A 20,381-nucleotide genomic window follows, 5' to 3' on the forward strand; every position below is an offset into this window, starting at 1 on the left:
AAGTGATGCACAATGCAATTGCTCACCACCCACTGACCGATGCCCAAGCAGCGATCAGCCCCTCCTGGCCAACTCCCCCCAGTTTATATACTGAGCATGATGTCCTATGGTATGGAATATCCCTTTGGCTAGTTCGGGTCAGCTGTCCTGGCCCTGCTCCCTCCCAGCTTGTTGTGCACCTGCTTGCTGGCAGAGCATGGGAAACTGAAAAATCCTTAACTTGGGATAAGTGCTACTTAGCAACAACTAAAACATCTGTGCATTATCAACATTATTCTCACACTAAATCCAAACACAGTGTACTGTAAGGAGAAACTTAACTCTATCCCACTAAAACCAAGACAAAGAGGACGGAATACTTTTTTTAAAAGAACACACTAACAAATTTTCAAATGCCCTTATTAAATTCTTCTTTTAATGTAGTAAAAAAAAAAAGCATAGAAAGTTAAAAAGACAACATAGCAGTTTCATAGACAATAATAACAGAAGCTGACATTTCTTCTACGCTGTGTCTTTTCAACTGCCTTATCATGCAGCTGGGAAGAGAATTAATTAAAGCAGCTTCTCTCCAGCTCTTTCCTAAATCTTCCTGGTTTTATCCCATGCTGAATGACATGAGGACTTGGCAATGTCCATTTCATGCCTATTACTTCCTCACAATGACTCCATATTAGAAAGTTTCTTCAATGGAACAGCGAAGTCTGGCAGCCACCAGCAGCTATAATTGACCAGTAGAAGATTCTTATGGTTCCCAGGACTGAGCTGAAATGCAAATGTCGACTCTATTTGGTTCTTCCATCACTCTCTTTCAGAATATACAGCAGGGGATTTGTTTTGATTTTGAGCACTACTTTCAACAGATGCCTTTTTCCCATCCCCAAGAAAGTTTTCAATGAAATAGTAATTGTTCTCTCAAAGGTATTTTTATTTCACCCGAAAAATGGTGTACTGACATTTTGAAGCCAAGAGGGAAGAAAAAAAAAAAAAAGGCAACACGCAGCAAATATAAGCTATTTGTCTTTATTGTCAACGTTCTCCATACCTTTCTAATCTGTAGGGAGGATGAGTTCTACTGTTGGCAAAACCAGAATACCAACATTCATCAACTATTTGACAAATTTTCAGATAGGGCCTTTTATGATTTTCCTCATGAATCCCTGAGTAAAGTGGTTATAAGCATCAACAAATTCATTCTTTTCCATAATAATGCATCCTGAAGATTCTATTTAGCCTTAAATTCTCATCTACCACCATCTTGAGAAGACATGGGCTGTGATCATACCTATCAATCACACTGAACAATATTCTCTCCTGGAGCCTCTCCCAACTACATCCTATTTATACCTTGAGAAATCAGCATTTAAAAAAAAAAAAAAAAATCTAGGACTTGATCACAAAAATCCTGATTCAATTAAAGAAAACCAAGACATTGTTTCATACTTTTCCCCACATGCTTACCAGCCACTCCTGAATACCCTAGATATGCTGCCAATGTCCAGTTACCCTATCTAAATCTGAGTTCAGCCCATTGGATTGCTCTACAAAGTTAATTCCCAAGTTTTATATATACTAGATGTGTTATTAAAAGGAATGGAAGCAAAGGAAATAACTTTAGGAAACATGACAACTTTTGCTTAGAACAGCATAGTCAGCAATACCAAGTTGTTCAACCTATTCATTAATCAGAAAACTTTCTATCTTGAAGGGATGGTTGATACTGATATGAAAATCCTGGCTGAAAGCAGTTGGCAGAAAACATGGAAATCAGTTATGACTTTGATGTCTGGATCACAACTTACAAACTCAGCTCAAGGTGATCCAGGAAAGACAGCACTGGAGAGTTTAAGTAAAAAATGACACATTCACAAAAAGCCCAAGTACAGATGATCCTTGATCCAGCAGCAAATTACTCGGGTCAGTTTACTAGCTTAGTCTTGGCTTCATCAGTATGATGTATTTCAGAAAGAAGGAGGCAGATACAAGATAAGAAAGCAGTCAAATCCAGCTGCTGGTATTTCAGGGGTGAATTTGATTCAGATTGACACAGCAAACTTTCCCCTTCAAATTTGACCCAGAAATGAATTGAAAACAGGAAGCAATCTGTTTTCAGTTATGCTCCAGAGTACTTTTGAGTTACTGACTGGCCTGTATTCAGAGACTGCTGCATGTTACTACATATAAGTAGTTTCTGGAGCAATTTAGAAAGAAACAGCCCAAATACCTGCCAATTATTACTGCACTAATTACTGTAGAAAGGGAAATATTTTATAAGAGGAACTCCCTTATAAAATTCAGTACAGTTGGCTGTTTCAGGGTCATTACTGTACTGCTGAGGAAGCTGAAAGTTACAGTGTTCGACTGCCTACTGAAAGAACAAAGGCACAGGAACAAAGGAAAACTATAACTATAAACAGTCTAAAGTCTGCATGGTTTCAAGGTTGTTTTCATCCTATTGTCTCACTGTACTTCCCTGGACAACGAGTAATGAAGATTTCATTTTGAACTCATTAATATTTTAAATTGCTTGATTCTGCTTTTAAAGCAAGTATTGTTAAAGGGCATTGTATGCAGAGGCAAACTTTTTATGCAGTGATATTTACAGTAAAGCAAGGTTTGGGTCTATCACTTGCATTCACCTGGAGCACCACTGTTCTTCTATGGGGCTTCAGTACTACTTACTAATTTTTTATGAGCAAGTTGTGTGATAAATATGGGATTACTGTTTTATTACCTAGCCTACAGCAAATGGTAATGTGGGCTGTACTGTCCCTAAGCTGCTAGGAAAGGACATAGACTCATGTGCTCAATGTTGCTTTGCAGTCTCTCCACCACTCCAGGACAGAAATAAATTCAGTGAGAACAACTTGCTGTGCTGCTTGTCACAAAAGGCTGTGGTTTCACCCATTTCCCCACACTGCTCCTGCATGGCAGGGTACAGGCACCATCTCTCAGGCATTCATCTCTCACTGTGGGGGGCTGCATCACACAGTGAGGCACAAACAGAACTGTGTGCGGCTCCCAGGTACTCAGAGACAACTAGATTAGTCCATCTGGGTAACTGGCCTCAAGTTTGCTCTTTAGCTAGCAAAAGACACAGACTCTGTAGTCAAGGGTTATGACACACACCCAGTATTTTTAAGACATTCAAAGCTCCCCTCAAATAAGTACCATGCTTTACGTTCAGGTCTTGTGTGAATTTCCCAACCACATGCTTCCCCATCTGTTTTCTGTGGGAGAGTTTGTGTGTTCTCACTAATCACCTACAGCAGACTCAAAGTCCTTTGGCAAGAACAGGCATGGAAACAACTAGTCTGCTAAACTGTTTATTGGGGCTTTGAAGATAATTTAATGACTTAGTTGTTTTGAATGCTGGTGATGAAAAAACAGCTTGCTTAGGCAGCTAAAGAAACACCAGAGCATCTAAGGTTTATCATTTAATGGCCTAATAAAGTCTTTTCCATTCTTAGGCAATATAATCTATACTTCTTTGCTCCAGGGAAATTGCTGTCAAGCCCCCTGAAAATCTGCCCGTATAAGAAGCATAGAGCAAGGCCCCTGTATGTGGAATATTATTCTACAAGGAGACACACCACTTGGTTTCCTCAGACTTGCCCAAGTATGATAGCAGCCCTACAGCTGCAAAATTGAAAGCATCTTCTTTTCTCTGCATAGTTTATAGAAATATCTTGAACTATAGAAACGGGTGGTTTCCCAAAACCATTAATGAAAATCACATGCACTATCTTTTCTGAGTCAGCTAATCTCTCTGCAGCCTCACTTCTCCTGCACACATCCCCAGACTCTTACAAGACATTCTTCTTCTGTTGGCTATCCAGATGTTATTAGTTAGTAAGTGTTATGCATTAGTGACTGAGGAACGCTGGAATGGATCCAATGAGCAGTCATACACATTTAACTGAGAAGGAAACAGTTTAAATTTTATTATTTAAAGAACTGAAAAAGCTCCAGCTGTGTTCTCCCATATGAATTTCATGTTCCAAGTTGGCATTCTAAGACGTTTGTAGGGTGAGGTGTGGATTTTGTGTGTGCAATGTGCTGTTAAACAAGTTATTTGCTTAATGAGCTCACGGAAATTTTGACATCTCTGCTCCTGTATTTCACATTTATGTTGCACACAGAGAAATTCCTAGGTGAATATTTTATATTTTAGCATTTAAAAGACAGGAGATGCCAGAAGCAAAGCTACATGTGCAACCCTAATTTTGTCCCTTTGCTGCTAAGGCATCTTGGTCCACCCTCCTCTAAGAATCCTTGCCTCATTCAGTGCATGGACTCAAAACCACTTAATCATCAACAGCTATTCACTATTTTGATTTATCTGTATGTCTCAGTGGAGGCCCAGAGCCTTACTATCCATATGCTATTTCAATCACTGCTCTGAATATAACTCTTCTTTCTAATAGTCATTTTTTACAATTCAAGTGCTTCATAAATATTTACTGAGCTGTTTTCACAACACTTCTCAGAGGTAACAGGCTGTTATCAACCACACTGAGGTCTCTGAGTTTCATAGATAAAGATCAAAAGAGAATACACTACTTTGGGAGACCAACTTGACATTTTTAGAACTCAATTTTCAGATTACTGAATATTGTGTGCCACTTCATATGTTCAAGAGCACATGCCCTGCCCAGTAATTCTGATTTCAGTCTTTCACTGCTCTTTCAGTGTAGATTTCTTTATGTAGTTGCACAAGTTATTAAAAACAAACCCCCCCAAATTGCACTAAGTTGAATCACATTAACACCCACATGGGTTTTTAACAGGGTTGAAACGTTTACACCTACAGCACCAGCTTCTCTTTCCAATGTCAGCAGGAATAAAAGCAGCAGTAATAGTTACAGTTTCAGAGGTAACTCCGGAACAATTGAAACCCATCTGAACTGAGTCTGGTACAGTTCTTCCTTTCCTCCCAACCTTTGGCCACACACTTCCATCTCCTTTTTTGTCAGTACTGCTGTTCATGGAACTGGATGATGAAGAGCTGAACTAGCCAAAACAAAGCAAGCCCCCACCCCCCCAGTGACAGTTTTCAGTTCCCTCCTTTGTTCCCACTAGTTATGTGACTGTAAGTATTGAGGGAAAGCAGAGTCACAAACAGACTGCTGTGCTGGGCAAAGAGGAGAGGAGAAAGGGAGACTGTGACAGCTCTGCATTAAGAAAGGCTTAAGCTGCTGCAAGATCATACTGTAAGGAAACAAGCAATGCAGGGGATAAGAAACATATATTGTCTCCGGGTTCCAAAGTTTTTTGCTGACAACAAAGGAAATGAGACTATAGGAGCCAAACTGTAGCAAGTTCATGCACAACAAACATATATGAACTGAGATTTTTTTTTTTTCCCAAGTGCTTATAATTCTGCTAAATCTGGACACTCTAGGAAGGGACAAAACTATTTTGTACTGCCATGTTCCAGCTCTTGCCACAAAGGTAACTAAAGCAAGACAATTTTCCTAGCCTTGTTCACCGAGATGGCCAAATAATTTTTTTACTGAGGTTTTCCAAAAAAGTGTCAGGCTGAAGAAGACAGCCTTTGGGAAACTTTCATTTCAGAGAGTTAGAGTTTGGGACAATTACAAGCAAATTAAAATAGAGAAATGATAACTACAGTCATTGCTAATAGTTTATATTATCCTTTACAGTTCTGTGGCTTATCCCACTATGCCTGACAGCCTATGGCCAATACGAGCCTGCATGGTTTGACTTTGTGGACCTATCCCAATTCTCTCCAGCTAAGGAGTTTCTTACAGAAACACAGACCACAAATATGTAGTCAAATCATCAAAAATGATGCCCTCAGAAGTGAACTAGAGCAAAGGAATTTCCCCATCAAATGCCACTTCTTTCCTCCCAACACATACAGGCACAAGCTTAGCCATTAGCAGTATTCAAGCAGCTTGCACTGGGAGTAAACAGAATTCTCTGTGAAATAAGATGTCATATATACTACTAAAATATTTTCAAGGCATTTATTATAAAAGGGTCAGCAGAGGGTTTTCTGCCTTTTCTGGATTGGTCTGTGAATAGTATTTAAGCAGATTCCCACAGCTAAAATGTGCACCAAGTCCAGCTGGCATAGACTTTTGATACTTCCAGTACTAGTTTTTCAACATTGAACAGGCCTGTCCCTGCAAAATTTACAAGCTCATTTGTGAAACCGAAAGCTTCAAGCAAAAATGGGATGAATTTAAAATTTTGTTTCAGAATTTCCAGACCCACAGAAAAGCATTGAGTGAGGGAGAGTTTACAGTGCAGCTCTGAGCTGCCTTTCTGGATCTTCAGTAAGCTAAGACATCGCCAACAGTCACCAGAGACCATAAGGACATAGACATTAGAAACTGTCACAGTTGTTTCCCTGATAGAAATCTGCCCCTTCTCTCATACATGGTATCAGCTCTGCCTGTATGTACCTATGTATATGTCCATGTAAAATGAAGAGTCTCACAGTTACAATAATGGAGTATTTCATGCCTGAGCCTTCACATCTGTTAAGATTTTTCCATTAGCACCCTGAATTGCATTGAATTTTTCCTACCACTCCTTGTTAGGGAAATGGATAGTCAGCAAGTGAAAACAAAACAAAACAAAATCTATTCTGGAACGAACATAACTTTTTTTCCTTTCACAACCATTGCAATGCTGCCATGGTATTGTTACATCTGCTGCCTGGGGACAAAAGCCTTTCTTTCTGGTCTTCTATTTCTGTTTACCACATTTTATTGCCTTTGCCTGCCTTTGTATTTACACAGCCTAGGAATATGGTATTTTCCCGTTGCCATATTCTATTTTGCAACTTTTAGAAATATTCATGTATGACCTGGGTAACAAATAACAATGAGTTACAATATCTGTTTCAAGAAGGTGCTTTTAGCCTCTCATTTTTCCAAGATAGTGCTGAGTAAATTCTCCCCATAAATAAATGCTGATACTGTATTGATCCTGTGAATGTGAAGAAAGGGCACAGAGGAAAGTCCAAAAGAGAGTAGCTTCAAGAAGAGCAGAATTTCACAGCCTCATTTTCATGGGTTGGAATAGGACTTAGTGTTCCTGTTTCTATTCTCAGCCACATTTCAGACTCAGACAGTGAAACCCCTTGTTGAATCACTCAGTTTATCTGTGCTTCAGTTTTCTTTCTGAAAAAAAGAGGTTAGAATACTTACCAATAGTTGCCAAGTGCTTTGGCATTCTGAGGGAAAGCACACTCAGGAAATTCAAAGTATAACTCTTTGTTGTGGACAATTGGGTAATACCCAAAGGTTGCCATTACACAATATATGTAAATATACATGTACTATTCACAGCAGGTAAAGTAACTGTTTTTGAGCCACAGGATAAGCTGTAGATAGAGACTTCTGTTTCTTTGTACAGAGGTACTTTAAGTCAATCATCTTCAGGCACAAAGAATTTGAATGAGATACTACAGTCTACTTATCAATGTCTGAACAGGACTGGGTTGCACTTTGCATTGCCTCAGAGAACAACTGGAGTAACACTTTAAAATAAATTTCATCTACCTATTAAGTTGCAATAGGACATCAGAGTCTAATCCTTGTCACACAGTTATCCTGTATTGTGTTGTATAACACTGAACTGCAATACAAGGGTCAGAGCAAGGGAGTATCTCATGATTCTCTGTGAAAGAGCTAATAGTATTGGATTGGCTGTATGAACAAGAATCAAAACTTAAAGCATTGCCATTTATATAGTAGTGACTATTCTTTAAGGTTCTATCTACATCAAAAGTTTAATTAAAAAAATCTGCAAGTGCTCTAAAATGACAAGAAAAAAGTTCATGAAACACAATCAAGAGACTGCATGTATAAAAAGAAATGCAAGACTAGCTTTTAGCCTGAAGACACAGTTTCACAATAGGTGAAAGCCATTCTAAAACTGTACTACCACTAACAGGGACTAACTAGCTCTGACCTACTGACCCCATAACCCCATTTTTCTGCAACTTCCTTTGCTTCAGCACTAGTGGCCACACAGTGAACAATCTGATCAACTTTGAAGTTAGTGCTGCTTTGAGCAGGTTATTGGGCTATGTGATCTCCAGAGCTCCCTGCATTTTTGTAACTTATGCAATGGAAAAGTAATTACTACATTTTTGCAGTCAGTTCATTGAGTTTCCAAGGTAAATCACAACTCATACACCTAACTGACTGCCAACAACAGTACAAGAGGGGAACACATTGCTGGAGAATGTGTGGGTAGCAGAGCAGGACCTCTTCAAAGGCATTGTGGTCTCAGCTTGCCTTAAGCCAATAATGAAGCTGAAACTTGAGGTAGCAACTGTATGTTAAGAACACAGCTAGCATGGCTGGGGGGGGGAAAGTACAGCTGTCAAACCAGCATGGTAACTAGAAGAAGATGATCCTCCTTGGTAAGAAAGGATGAGTGTTGGGGAGCAGAGGAGAACAACAGGGACATTTGTGTGACCTTGTGATAATATGCCTAGAAAGCAAAATGGTTAGGGTACTGGCCATCCTAATCTTCCTGTTGAGAAAGCAAAGTTTATTGCATGCTCTTCATGCAAATTAGGTATTTTTCAAGGCTTTTTGCTAGAGGTTCCCCTTTTAAAAAACCCTAAGGTTCCATTTTTTAATTTCTTATAAGCCTCTCTGCTGAAGAGGGACAACCCCTTTCTGCCACCAAGTACAGGGTAGCTGGTCTCCAAGATGCACTATTTCAAATTAGCTTCACCCACGTTCTTTTGCAGAAAATAGCTATCTTGGTTAAAGGCACATGCTAACTTCAAATCAGGAACTTTCAGTAAATTCCAAAGAGAAGCAATGTTCAGCTTTTACAGTTGGTAGAGGACAACACTAGAAAGTGAATAAACAGTTATGTAGAGGGAAAAAAGCAAAAATTGCACAAATGAGTCAGTGTCACTAATGATCCCTTAGCCTTTGCAAGTATCTGATTGAATCTTGAGGGATTGTGACCCTTTAAACCCAAATATTCACATTACAGTATATGCAATGTAAAAGAGGTTTTCATGTTTACTTTGTATACTTGCAGTGACTAGCCTCGTTTGGGTTTTCAAGAATTAGCAATATAAGACATACTGAGAAACAGTATAGAAATGTACTCTGTAGATTAGACCTAGGAAGAGAGGCCTGAATCTTTTTATTCACCCTTGTTTATATATTTGGAGCGACAGATATTTCAAATTCATTTTTAACAGCTGGGCCTACAAGGCTGACATGACACTGAACATCAAATGAAGTCTCCATTCTGATAACAACAATTAAACATGACCATGTGGACAAAACATTGGTGTGTATCTGAAAGCAGCTGTTCAAGGCCTACCTACTCCTGCTGGTCTGGTAATCTTTGGTGATGCTCGCTTTGGGGAAGATTCAGGATGTGGGGCAACAGGTTGTACTGGCCGGGTCTGTTTGGCTGCCAGCTTCTTCAGACTTACTTGCCTCTTGTCAAACATTTCTTGTACATCTTCTAGTTTTTGTAGAATTCTTTGGGCATTGGCCTAGGCAAAGAAAAGAGAAGCAACAGATGGTTGTCAGTGCTGGACTGAGCACGTTAAGAAAGGACTTCTCTTACCCAGACTCAGACTAGAGCTGAAGATCATACTATGCTGCAGTTTAATGCAACCCAGCCCATGCACTCCAAACAGATCTCAGTTTCACTGAGTAGGTGACTAACGCAGTGTTTCTAGCACTCCTCTGAAGAAAACTTACATAAGTATTCCATGACTACTCATCTGAGTAAAACTTACTGCCCCAAGTGGTCACCTCTGTGCCCTTCTGGTGTAGGGAAAGAGGCAGATCTGAGCAGACTCAAAATACATAGCCCAGTACACTCTCATGTACAAGGCAATTGGTAATTTTGAAATTCTAAGTGAGTGCATGCACATCGGAGGGGTTTTACCTTTATTTCGGGGGTGAGGATCATGTCAAACTGATTGTAGAACTCCTTCGGGTTAGAGAGCTGGTGTTCCTTAGCTGTTACCAGGAACTTCTCAATTTCAACGAGTGCAGTTTCAGCTCCCTCTTGTGACTGGCACTTGTCCACAGCTTGGGAAGCTAAGAGGTAGATTCCAGCTTCACACCATTGGCTTGCCTTTAAAGAAAAATGGGGCAAGAAGGACTCCATCATTACTGACAGTCCATGTTCTGAAGTGTTGCTTCTACTCCATGAAATATGGATTTGCCTTAACATGTCACTAAAGGGAATGAATGTTACTTAGTAGCACCCAACAGTTCCCGGCCACAAGTCACCCCACCTAGATACATAGAACAATAGAAAGTTCTGTTTAGCTCTCATGGTTTAGATGGTCCAGTAACATGTAAAATAATAGTATTCTGAGCAAAGAGGGGAAGTGTTACTGTGGTTGCTGCAAATTGAATCTGTCAGCTGTACTACCTCATTTCGGTGTTCGGTCACACAATTATCCAAAAACCAAAATGAGTATTTGAACCTTATCAAAACTCCCCAAAATTTCTCAGGCCTATAAAACTCAGTTAAAAATACTCCAAAGTGGGTTTTGGTAATTTCTGTTTCAGATAAGGCTGGAATAGCATGCAGACATTCGCAAACCATTTAGTTTGCTATTCTAGCTAGATCACAGAAAGTGAAAACAGCTGAACAAGCAGTATACTGTTCATCTTTAAGCACCGGAATACATTCAGTTCTCATTTCAAATTTAGGTCTAGCTCAATTTTTTCTTAGTTTTATTTCCTACTTTTCATCATTTTAAAACCACAATTATGGGAAGCTACTGCTCCAATTTTTATAGTAACAGTTTCTGAATGAAATGGAGAAAAAAAAAGAATAAATACTTTTTCTCTTCATCCAAATTACCTGAGCTTATAAAAACATTCATTATCAGTAGAACCTTACCAGGGCTGTTATCTGAGAAGGTTCACTCACCTTATCTAACTGCTTATGCAGCTCAAGAGACTTTCCCAAAATATCATACTTTTTCTTGGTCTCATTGGTAAAGTCATCACAAATACGCCTGAGTTCAACACACTTTGGTCTAATGGAGTCAACTGCATAATGGTTGTTTTGGATGAGCTGTTCTCCATGGAGAGCTAGAGACTGGGCCTTCTCCAAAGGTTCCTGTGAAATTAATGAGAAAAAATCCAAAGTTAGATCTTAAAATGACATGCATAATAAAGACAAACCATCTCTGTAATCCCTGCTGTAGCCTGGAGGTAAAGGTTTGGGATATTAATCTAGCTGATATGTCTTACTTTATATTTACATTGAAGACCTACTTTGTTGTCAGTGAGTATATGGAAACACAAGAGGTTCCATGTGAAGATCAGAAAACACTTTTTTGCTGTGAGGGTGACCAAGCATTGGAAAAGGTTGCCCAGAGGGGTTGTGGAGTCTCCCTCCTTGAAGATGCTAAAAAGCCATCTGGACAACCTGCCCTCCTGGGCAACCTGCTCTAGGTGGCCCTGCTTGAACAAGATGACCTCCAGAGGTCTATTCCATCCTTAATCATTCTGTGATAACTGTGATTCTGTGAGTGTATGCCGCCTTCTTTCTCACATACTGGGGACATTCATTATACAAGTTTTTTTCCCTGCAAAGTTCCCAATAATCAAAAAACCTATATTTTTTTCACTCACTAATTGCCAGGTTTGTAATGCTTTAGTTTATTTTTGATTCCAAGAGGTATTTTGGAAAACTCTTCAGATCCTACTGACTACATACAATTCATAAGCTTAGTCACAATAGAATGAAATTAGAGGTGGCTAACAGGAATAGAGCACACATCAATATGTTATGTGATGTGGACAATGGAAGGAAAATGCATGTTACTATAACTTTTATTCCTTTAGGCTTCTGCAGAAGAGCTGTGCAAAGATCACAATATTTCTAATTCTTAATCCTATTCTTAAAAAAGGTGATCATCAGCTTTTACATTTGTTCATGTGCATCCTCCTCTGATTCAATTTACTCGTTTGTTCAATGCTTTCTAATAATATTAAGTGTGATGTATATCACAGCTGACCAGCTGATGGAATTACGAAGTCCAAATATCTGGAAAAGAAAGGTGTTTATTGGAAGGCATGGGTGTTCCTCAAACTGCTATGAGTCTGAATAGAATGGTCTTAAGTTACCTGTCCAAGGTAACCTGTTAAGTGTTCTGAGCTTTTCAGATTCCAAAGATTGACCTAACCTTTCCCGGTTAGGCTAGATTTTTGAACTGGATTCTAGCTTTCCAAGTAATGAACTGGAACTACTCTGTCTGAACAACCCTGGCTTCTGGAAATTAGGATCTGAGTTTTGCAATTTAAAATAATGACTCATGAGACGAGAGTAAGTGTGATGTAAGGACAGTGACAGAGAAGTGTCTAGAAGATCACGTCTATAGCAGCTAGAATACTGTATTGAGTGCAAACCTGTCCTTTCTCTTCCAGTTGTTTCTGTTCCCTTAGGAGGTGCTCCACTCGAGTCACACTGTCTCCAATGTCAGCAAAACCTGCTTGTGCTTCCATGAGATTATCCAATGCCAGTTTTACCTAAAAACCAATAACAACAAAAAATAAAAGAAACAAACAAACAACAACCCCCCCCAAAAAAAACCCCACCCAAAACCCCATCACAAGATATTTATAAAATTCTAACAAACCTATGGCTTTTAAACATTCACCTACATCTTTTAGAAGAGTCTGCATCTCAAGTTTAGTCTTTCAGCTTGTTCCAAAATGGGAAAGCCAAGGAATAAGGCAACAATCAACTATTCTTCAAAAAGTTGCCCTGCTTCTCACTATTTAGGCCCACACAGTTTTGAAGACCTGTAACTCCAGAGTCTTTATTACTCCAGCCTCTGGCCTGACAGCTGGGCTTTCTGAACTGTATTCCATGGACTTTGGTGGGATTGGCAACTTACCATCACAGAAGAAGTGATATTTGATAACATCACACATAAATGCAAAATGATTTATCAAGAAGTCGGTGTTTCACATTTTGGCCTAACAGGCTGGCACTTTCCTCACTGTGCCTTATTCAAATGTTGTAAGATATCTGAAAGCTGTCAAGAATTTAGATTTTGAATATCCATTTCCTATTTCATAATGAAGGGCTTCTCTCCCAACCTCCTTTTTGGATTGCCAGTATACTCTAAGTTTGGGTAAAATTTGACCTTATTTACCAGAGAAGGCTAGACAGAATGAACAAATGAAATACCTCTCTAAAATCATGTTCAAAGTGTCGAAGCTGCAGGCATTGTTCTAATTTTAGGTGATGCTTGGTCCAAAACTGATCAAAAGCCTTTTCTGTTTCATCCAACTGAGCCAACAACCTGTTAAGAAATTAGAATGAAAAGAACTTACTTATTTCCTATAGTTCATTATTTTAAGTCACACCAATTGATGGCAGAAAGCAGGGTAGGGAGATGGTGGGGAGCCTACATCTATGTAAGAAGGCTCTGTATCAACTTTCCCTTAAGCAAAAGAAAATGAAATTTGCAGTGGAACAGGCAGGAGTGTGACTGATGAGTGACAACTACATGGATCCGCTGTGGCATTTGCAGTCCTGCCTCCTGGCCTGCAACAGGAACACAGAGCTGTTACATGTGCTGGCAGCCAAAGGCAGCTGTCTCTCCCTAGCTTCCACCCAATTCTTCAAATATAATTCACCCCAGGCTAATACAGATTGAATATGATGCAATTATTATTTTAAGGAATGTTTAAAGCAGACCTCTACCACTTGTTCATTTTCTTCGCCCATCAGAAATAGGCAAGGACTGAATAATTTTTCCCAGTTCATTAAAAACAATAGATTAGAAGCTCATAAAGCCTCCCATGTACATTGTTTCTTTCACTTTGTGTAAATGATGAAACATTTATTCGCAAATAAATTAGTATCAAGGTGTCATACATCTTGAGTAAAATGTCTGACACCAGACTAGTGAGTCACTCTCACTGTCTCTCAATGATCTATTAATTATATTACAAATTAGAACAGTTTAAACAGAAAAAAAAGTTAAAATAAATTCTTCTCTGAATATCCTATATTTCAATAGATGGGCACTGTTTGGGCAGGCAGGGGACCAGGCCTGATTGCCTACAAGCTCAGTGAGTGCTGGAATCATCAAGTTATTCAGCCAAACACCAATAGCTCCCTCCTATTCCTCTCAAAAACAAAGTTCTGTTTTCAGTCTATCCCTGAAAAACGTGTTTTTAATCAAAGCTAGCTGTCGAATTCAAGATGAATTAGCAAATTCCTTTGGGATGACTGTTTAAAGGATTTTAAAGTATTCAGTGAAAAATATCAGCTCAGCTTTACTTTTGGCAGCTTTGTTCTCAGTGAATGCAGACACACTGAAATACTAGCATGGCATTTCTCTTTCCACTGCATCACATGGCACAGCAGAAACTTCTACACAGTGACTAAAAGCTTTATGGTAATAACTAGCATTGTAGGAAGGAATAGGGGTTTCTCTCTCTCCCTCCATGCAGCTGTGAAGGGGTATGTTTCAGAGTACCATCTTTATCTGTTCCTCACCCAGTTTTTCCACAGACATGCACAAGCACATACCCTCTCATCTCACGTGGATTCAGACACCACTTTCTAGCCAGGCAAGGAAGTTTGGAGGATATATGCGTTGTGGGGTAAATTCCACATTACATCTTCAGCCAGGTAGTTAGTGGTCCAACCAAAAATTACCAAGAAATTCAGGACTTGTTTGAACTTGCCTTGACAGTTTAATGAAGTAGCTTCCTCAAAGCTACTCCCTTCTCTGAGTTACCTGTCCAGTAAACGCTGAACAGCTGAACCAGTGGGAATTTATAACCTGCATATTTAAACCATTTAAATTACACTTGTATTTCTTAGGAATAAATTAGCAACTTGCACAAGGTAATCTAGCTTCACTGACCTTTCTACTGTTGCCACATTTTCCAGTTCGTCTGGACTGAGTTTGCTGTTGGCGCTTCGGGTGACTGGCTCTCTAATGCATGTCAGTAGGGTGGCCCCCTGCTTCACAGCTAGTTTCAGCTCATCCTGGGGGAAAAAAACCCAAGCCAGACAAATTGTATATACTTATTCTGACAACACTCACATCTCTTAGATGGACAACATAGTAATGCTAAAGGGGGATTCTTTCATAGGTATTAAATAGTTGGAACAAAATAGAAATGCTTACCAAAGTTTATAAGTTTTTCTAGAAATGCAGAGTCTAAATCTATTCACTCTGAATAGTAAATATATTTCTGAGGAAAGGAATAGTATATAATTTATGAGCAGATTGCATTTCTGACCAGGCAGGTTGCAGAATAAATTATTCTACCACAAATTGAACGTGTGCCACAGATCGTTCAGTGAGCTGAGAGACTGTGCTGAGACATTGTGCTGCTTAATGGAATTTCCTTAAACAACATTGTGAAATGCTGAGCCACAATACATCAGCTATCAAGGAGTCATCCACAGAAGAATGTGTCTTCCCAGCATGAAAGATGAGCAATGAAAAGGACAATGAGGCTCAAACATTAACATGTCAGCTGAGGAGTCCCCACATCACTGCACACTTGTTGCATAAAATGTGTTCTTGTGCTAATATAGCTTAAACAGTATTTTTTTCTCTTGTGTTTAACCTAAGGTGTTTGTTGACAGCAGTAATGTTTTCTTCTGAGCCCTACTCTGCAAAGCTAAACTTGCTCCAGCTTTTTATAAAAGAAACAAAACGACAGTCATTGTTTAGTTAGATCATTCTGTCTATATCTGGATTTTCCTCACGGATGTTCTCTACATCTGCTCCAGTGTGACTTCATCCTTTCTGATGAACTCTTCATCAGGAGCCCATGCTATTCCAGATGTGATTCCATCACACCCTCATACAGTAGAAGTGACATTTCCCTGTTCTGTCATTCTTGAAGCTGTAAAAATTCCCTTTTCATAGCTGAATCAAATCTCGACCTCCTGAACCCCGGTTTCTTTCCTCTTCAGTAGTTTCCAGACAATGGACTCCCAAATGATGGCACAAAATTTTGTTAAATCAAAAATCATATATTATGCTGATGGAGCTGTCATGAGACAACATTCACCTTCAGCTTGCTATGGTGGTCAGTGTGTGCAGAGAGGAGCTCCTCTGTGCACTGCACATCGTTGGGAAGTTCAGTCTCTGCTAGGTCTGTTCCGAAGGTCTGTAGCATCTGTGCTGTTGTTTTTACTGTCATTGCAAAGTTTTCAATAGCCTGGAAAAGCAAGAGCATAAAGTCACAGACTGGTTTTTTACCCTTAGCCCTTTATCAATGCTTAGTCCTTCAGGCACACTGTGCTGCAAGTATTACATGCTTGTAAAGCTGGCCATATTGGCCTTTTTTGGGTGAATATGCCGAAAGTTGCAAATTAAATCCTGTGTCACAAATTATCTTTTCACAGGCCTACAAGTATTGTCATCTCCATGAACCAGCTGCAGAACTCCCAGAGCTTAAAAGACATAATGAAACCACAGAGGACATCAGCTTCAAAGCAAGGACTGGAACTTCAGATCCTCTGCCCATGCTTGCTGGGAAATTCTGCTGTGTTTAAAATTTTAATTAAGGCTTTATTTAAGTTGAGGAGACTCTGAAAGTATATAGGGCAAAGCCTTTTTACATTTATATTTATTCAGCCATTGTTCACTCAGCAGCAATCTGTCTTCCCCTGACTTCTGAAAATGTGCATCCCCATCCTGCCTCTCTGTACTAGATGCATTCCAGTTAATCCCTCCCATTTGTTCATATTAGTACACAAATACAAGAACAACTTAGTGCAAATACAGTTAAAATGCATAAATCCATTGGACCATTGCTGTTTCTTTATCACCTGGGTGCACCAACACAAAACTTGTCAGAAATCTGTGGGTTTATTGAAGAAAGGGGAAGTGAGGAAGGCTTAAAAACAATGCTGCGTTTTCAGAGTAGAATCAGATTTGTGAGATGTGATTAAAACCTTTATATCTAGTAGCAAGTAACTGCATGGGATGTTTTTTCATGATGAGGCTCCAATTTCTGTAGGACTGTATTGTCCTTTATAGCTCTTTATTCTTTACACTTTTTGATCTAACCCACCCAATGGTTTGAGTCAGTCAGCAGCACTAGGGATGCTCTTACGCCCAGTCAAACACTACATAGTTGTTGCATGTTACATTCCCTTCTCCAGCAATGATGGGAACTCCCCATTTGCAACCATGACAGTTAAAATTATGCTGCGTGCTCAGTGAAAAACAAACTGGAGGTAGATCATTCAGAAAGTGCAGAGGGAAATTACATTCCACATATATGATCTGAAACATGTCCCAGATGAGGCAATGCTAGCAGAGTTCATAGCCTTCTTCCCTTTTTTTCCCATAAATTCATGCCTGCTTTCAACATAAGCAGTACAGACCCACATATGCTCTGGCTTACTGCTTAGCAGCTGTAGCCTGCTGTTCTCAGCACTGAAACTCCTGGAATAAAGTTGGCTGAAATGTCACACTTCTGACTGCAACACAGATAGAGCCATCGACGACCAAAGGCCGCTTACTAAAAGCCAAAAATGTACTTGGTGGGCAAGAAAGCTCATAGGCTCCTAGCTATTCAAGATACGAAAGCAGAAACAAAGAACTATGTAATGAGATTGCTGTGTCACTACCATTTAGCAACAGTTTAAAGCTGTTTCAGAGAAAAAGCACTGGCAGGACAAGATATGAGAACACTAAGAGAAGCAGCAAAGGGGATAAAGACTGTAGCTCAGCAAGACTGAAAGGTTGTTTCAAGGTGCCATGAAGGCTGACACTTCCCTGATGACAACCTCTTATCCAGCAGAGATTCCTTGGCTGACTGCACCATGCACAATGAGCTTATCAGTGTTTCACTTAATAGTTTCTTGCCCCCACACTCACCTGTTCGTATGAGTAGTAAATTGTTTCATATACCTAAGTTACATCTGTGCGTTTTTTTCAAGTCTCTGTGCTTGGTAAAAGTTTTTCAAACAAATTTAACCAAAAGAACTGGGGATTACATAGCCACACTCATGTCAAATCTTGGCTCACTTTTATTTACATATTTTACCAAACTATATAGTCGTGCTTTATGTAAACTCCTGTCATTAACAAACAATACAGCCTTTGTTGTGCTTCTTTTTACTCCCCTTCCTCATTTTTTCAAGCCTTTAGTTGTTTGAAAGCTCATATAGATGATTCCTTCAGACTCACCCCTCCTGCAAGGACAGTTTCATATTTTTGATACTTTTAACATGTAAGCCTGTTCACCTGTCTCAATCCTAACCTCACTGTAGTCAACACAGCTATAAATGTTACAAACCAGTGTTAGAGGAAATTCAGATTCTGTGTTTGCATATTTAGAAGCCTGAAATATTTGGTGGTTCTCAAGGAGAGTAAAATTTGATTTTATAAGGACAGTAAAACACAGAAAATTATAGCAGGAAAGTGACAAAAGTGATTTGACTTAAAGATACCTCAGAAAAGCTCTTTTTCCAAGTGTTACAGGTAACCTGCACGTCAGCAACAACAGACTCAAATTGAAGGCTGCTCAAAACACCGCAAAATATTGGGACTACGTAGATATGAGCTCTAACATACCAGTCTTGAAAGTAAAGCCACAGATACAAACATTGCATACAGTCTTCAGGAAATTAATTCATTTTCCAGGATCAGGACCCAGCTTTGCCTGTTTTTCCTTAGATAGGATGAGACAGTATTTCAGCTGCTAATGTGCCAGAATTTGGGGTCTGTTTTTTGTAAACTGTCATCTGTTCTGGGCACCATAATGAATTATTTACATTGTTCTGAAGCAGCCACTGAAATGCATTAACCAACCCCAAAAGGCAACAAACCAACCTGTTACAAGTGTCCTCAAAGGTAATGGAACAAAATGTCTTTCTGCCTTCCTACAATTATTAACTGTTCTTTGGTTACTCAAAATAAGACCCAGCTGGAGTGCATGTTTACGTAGCACAGAAATGAAAACAAAGGAAAATAAAATCTAGTGTCTTGAGTATTTTTCTTCTTTTAAGAACATGGACATAATTAATCATTAAAGTGAGAATTTTGACATTTGATTCAGTAAAGTGCTAAATAAAGCATATATTCAACTTCAGCCATGAGCTGAATGAAGGTCTATGAATCTCAACAATTATTCAAAGGCTAAGAATGTGCCAAAGGGCCTTGCTGAATAAGAATACTGTGACACTGCTAGGCCCTAGTCCAGGTCAACAGTGAGATACAGATCACTACTTCTATTACAAGCTTTTGGGGAATTTACCTTTCTCTATTTGAGTCATGGATTTCCGCTTTCCATGAGTCTCTAGCACAATCTGCAGACTGAAATGCAGCTGAAGAGTTACTACTTAATGGTTACTCTACATTTGTCATCTGGACAATTCTGGGTGTAGACATGGGTAAGAACAAAACCAACACTCACAGTTCGGTGATGTATCCACTGACTGTGGCCATACTCCAGGGTTCCTCCCAGCTCCCGGGTCAGCTGACTTTTGTCAATATAGCCATGCAGATCAGAGACAGAATTTAACATGATGATCTGTAAATTAATCCAAACACAACAGACTGAGAGAAATAATGAGCCCTTTCAATCATTGTTCCTAGGATCTGGGTTTGCCTTAAACATGTATGACCAAAGTGCAGTTCCACCACAGGCAGTAAGTTCTTATTATGTATTTGTTCATGCAATGGCCACAGTTTATTTCCACTAGATTTTGCATTCTCAACATGTACGTGGCCATTCTTGAACTAACAACAACTTGACATCATCTTGTTCCTTGCTAGGCTGAGGATGCAGTCAGCTTGCATGTGCATCAAGAGAAAAAGTATGGTATTTCACACAAACTTCCATCAAGTAATTTCTGTATTTTCTAGATAACTGTTATTTACAGAGAAATGGAGGAGTAGGCAGGTTAAACAGCTTCCTCAACACCAACCGCTTGATCCAGGGAAGTGCTGAAATGAGACTATTGAGAATAAGATTGTCCTTTCAGTTGTATCATTTTATGACACTGTATGTCCACTGAGTTCACTGGCATTATTCTATTTTAAACCATGATGAAAGAGAAAAGACAGACAAACCTAAATCCATTTTCTTACTTTAAAAAGTCTCCTTACCACTAGACCTGCTTAATGAAAGCAAAAGCAGATTTGCATGTGGCTTCAGGTAAGCAGTATTACCTTTTGGCAACCACTGTAAATCTGGCAACACATGTGGTTACACAAATAACATGCGTGTATTTAATTATGCCTTGTTGTTCTAACAGCTAGAAAATACACCATTATTTCAGCAACAGAAAAACAAGATGTTGAGCACAATTGACTAGAAATTTTAAGCCTTAGACTTTAATATATATCAAATTGTATTATTTCACTCCGCTGTTTAAAGAAAGGATAA

At 39.2% G+C, this 20,381-nt stretch overlaps 1 protein-coding gene across 1 annotated transcript in view; it reads right to left on the bottom strand.

Moving 5' to 3' along the window:
• The window catches only part of MCF2L2 (MCF.2 cell line derived transforming sequence-like 2), a 160,136-nt gene that overhangs the window by 95,024 nt on the left and 44,731 nt on the right, over positions 1–20,381 (bottom strand). Inside the window, exons 6-13 of the mRNA XM_010572952.1 lie at positions 19,407–19,523; positions 16,047–16,196; positions 14,882–15,006; positions 13,189–13,303; positions 12,402–12,521; positions 10,915–11,106; positions 9,913–10,104; positions 9,334–9,511 (exon numbers count right to left, since the gene is read on the bottom strand). Coding sequence (XP_010571254.1) covers positions 9,334–9,511; positions 9,913–10,104; positions 10,915–11,106; positions 12,402–12,521; positions 13,189–13,303; positions 14,882–15,006; positions 16,047–16,196; positions 19,407–19,523 — 1,189 coding nt within the window. The remainder of the gene's footprint in view (positions 1–9,333; positions 9,512–9,912; positions 10,105–10,914; positions 11,107–12,401; positions 12,522–13,188; positions 13,304–14,881; positions 15,007–16,046; positions 16,197–19,406; positions 19,524–20,381) is intronic.

Source organism: Haliaeetus leucocephalus, unplaced genomic scaffold (assembly GCF_000737465.1).
Source record: "Haliaeetus leucocephalus isolate CR32 unplaced genomic scaffold, Haliaeetus_leucocephalus-4.0 Scaffold362, whole genome shotgun sequence".
NCBI lineage: Eukaryota > Metazoa > Chordata > Aves > Accipitriformes > Accipitridae > Haliaeetus > Haliaeetus leucocephalus.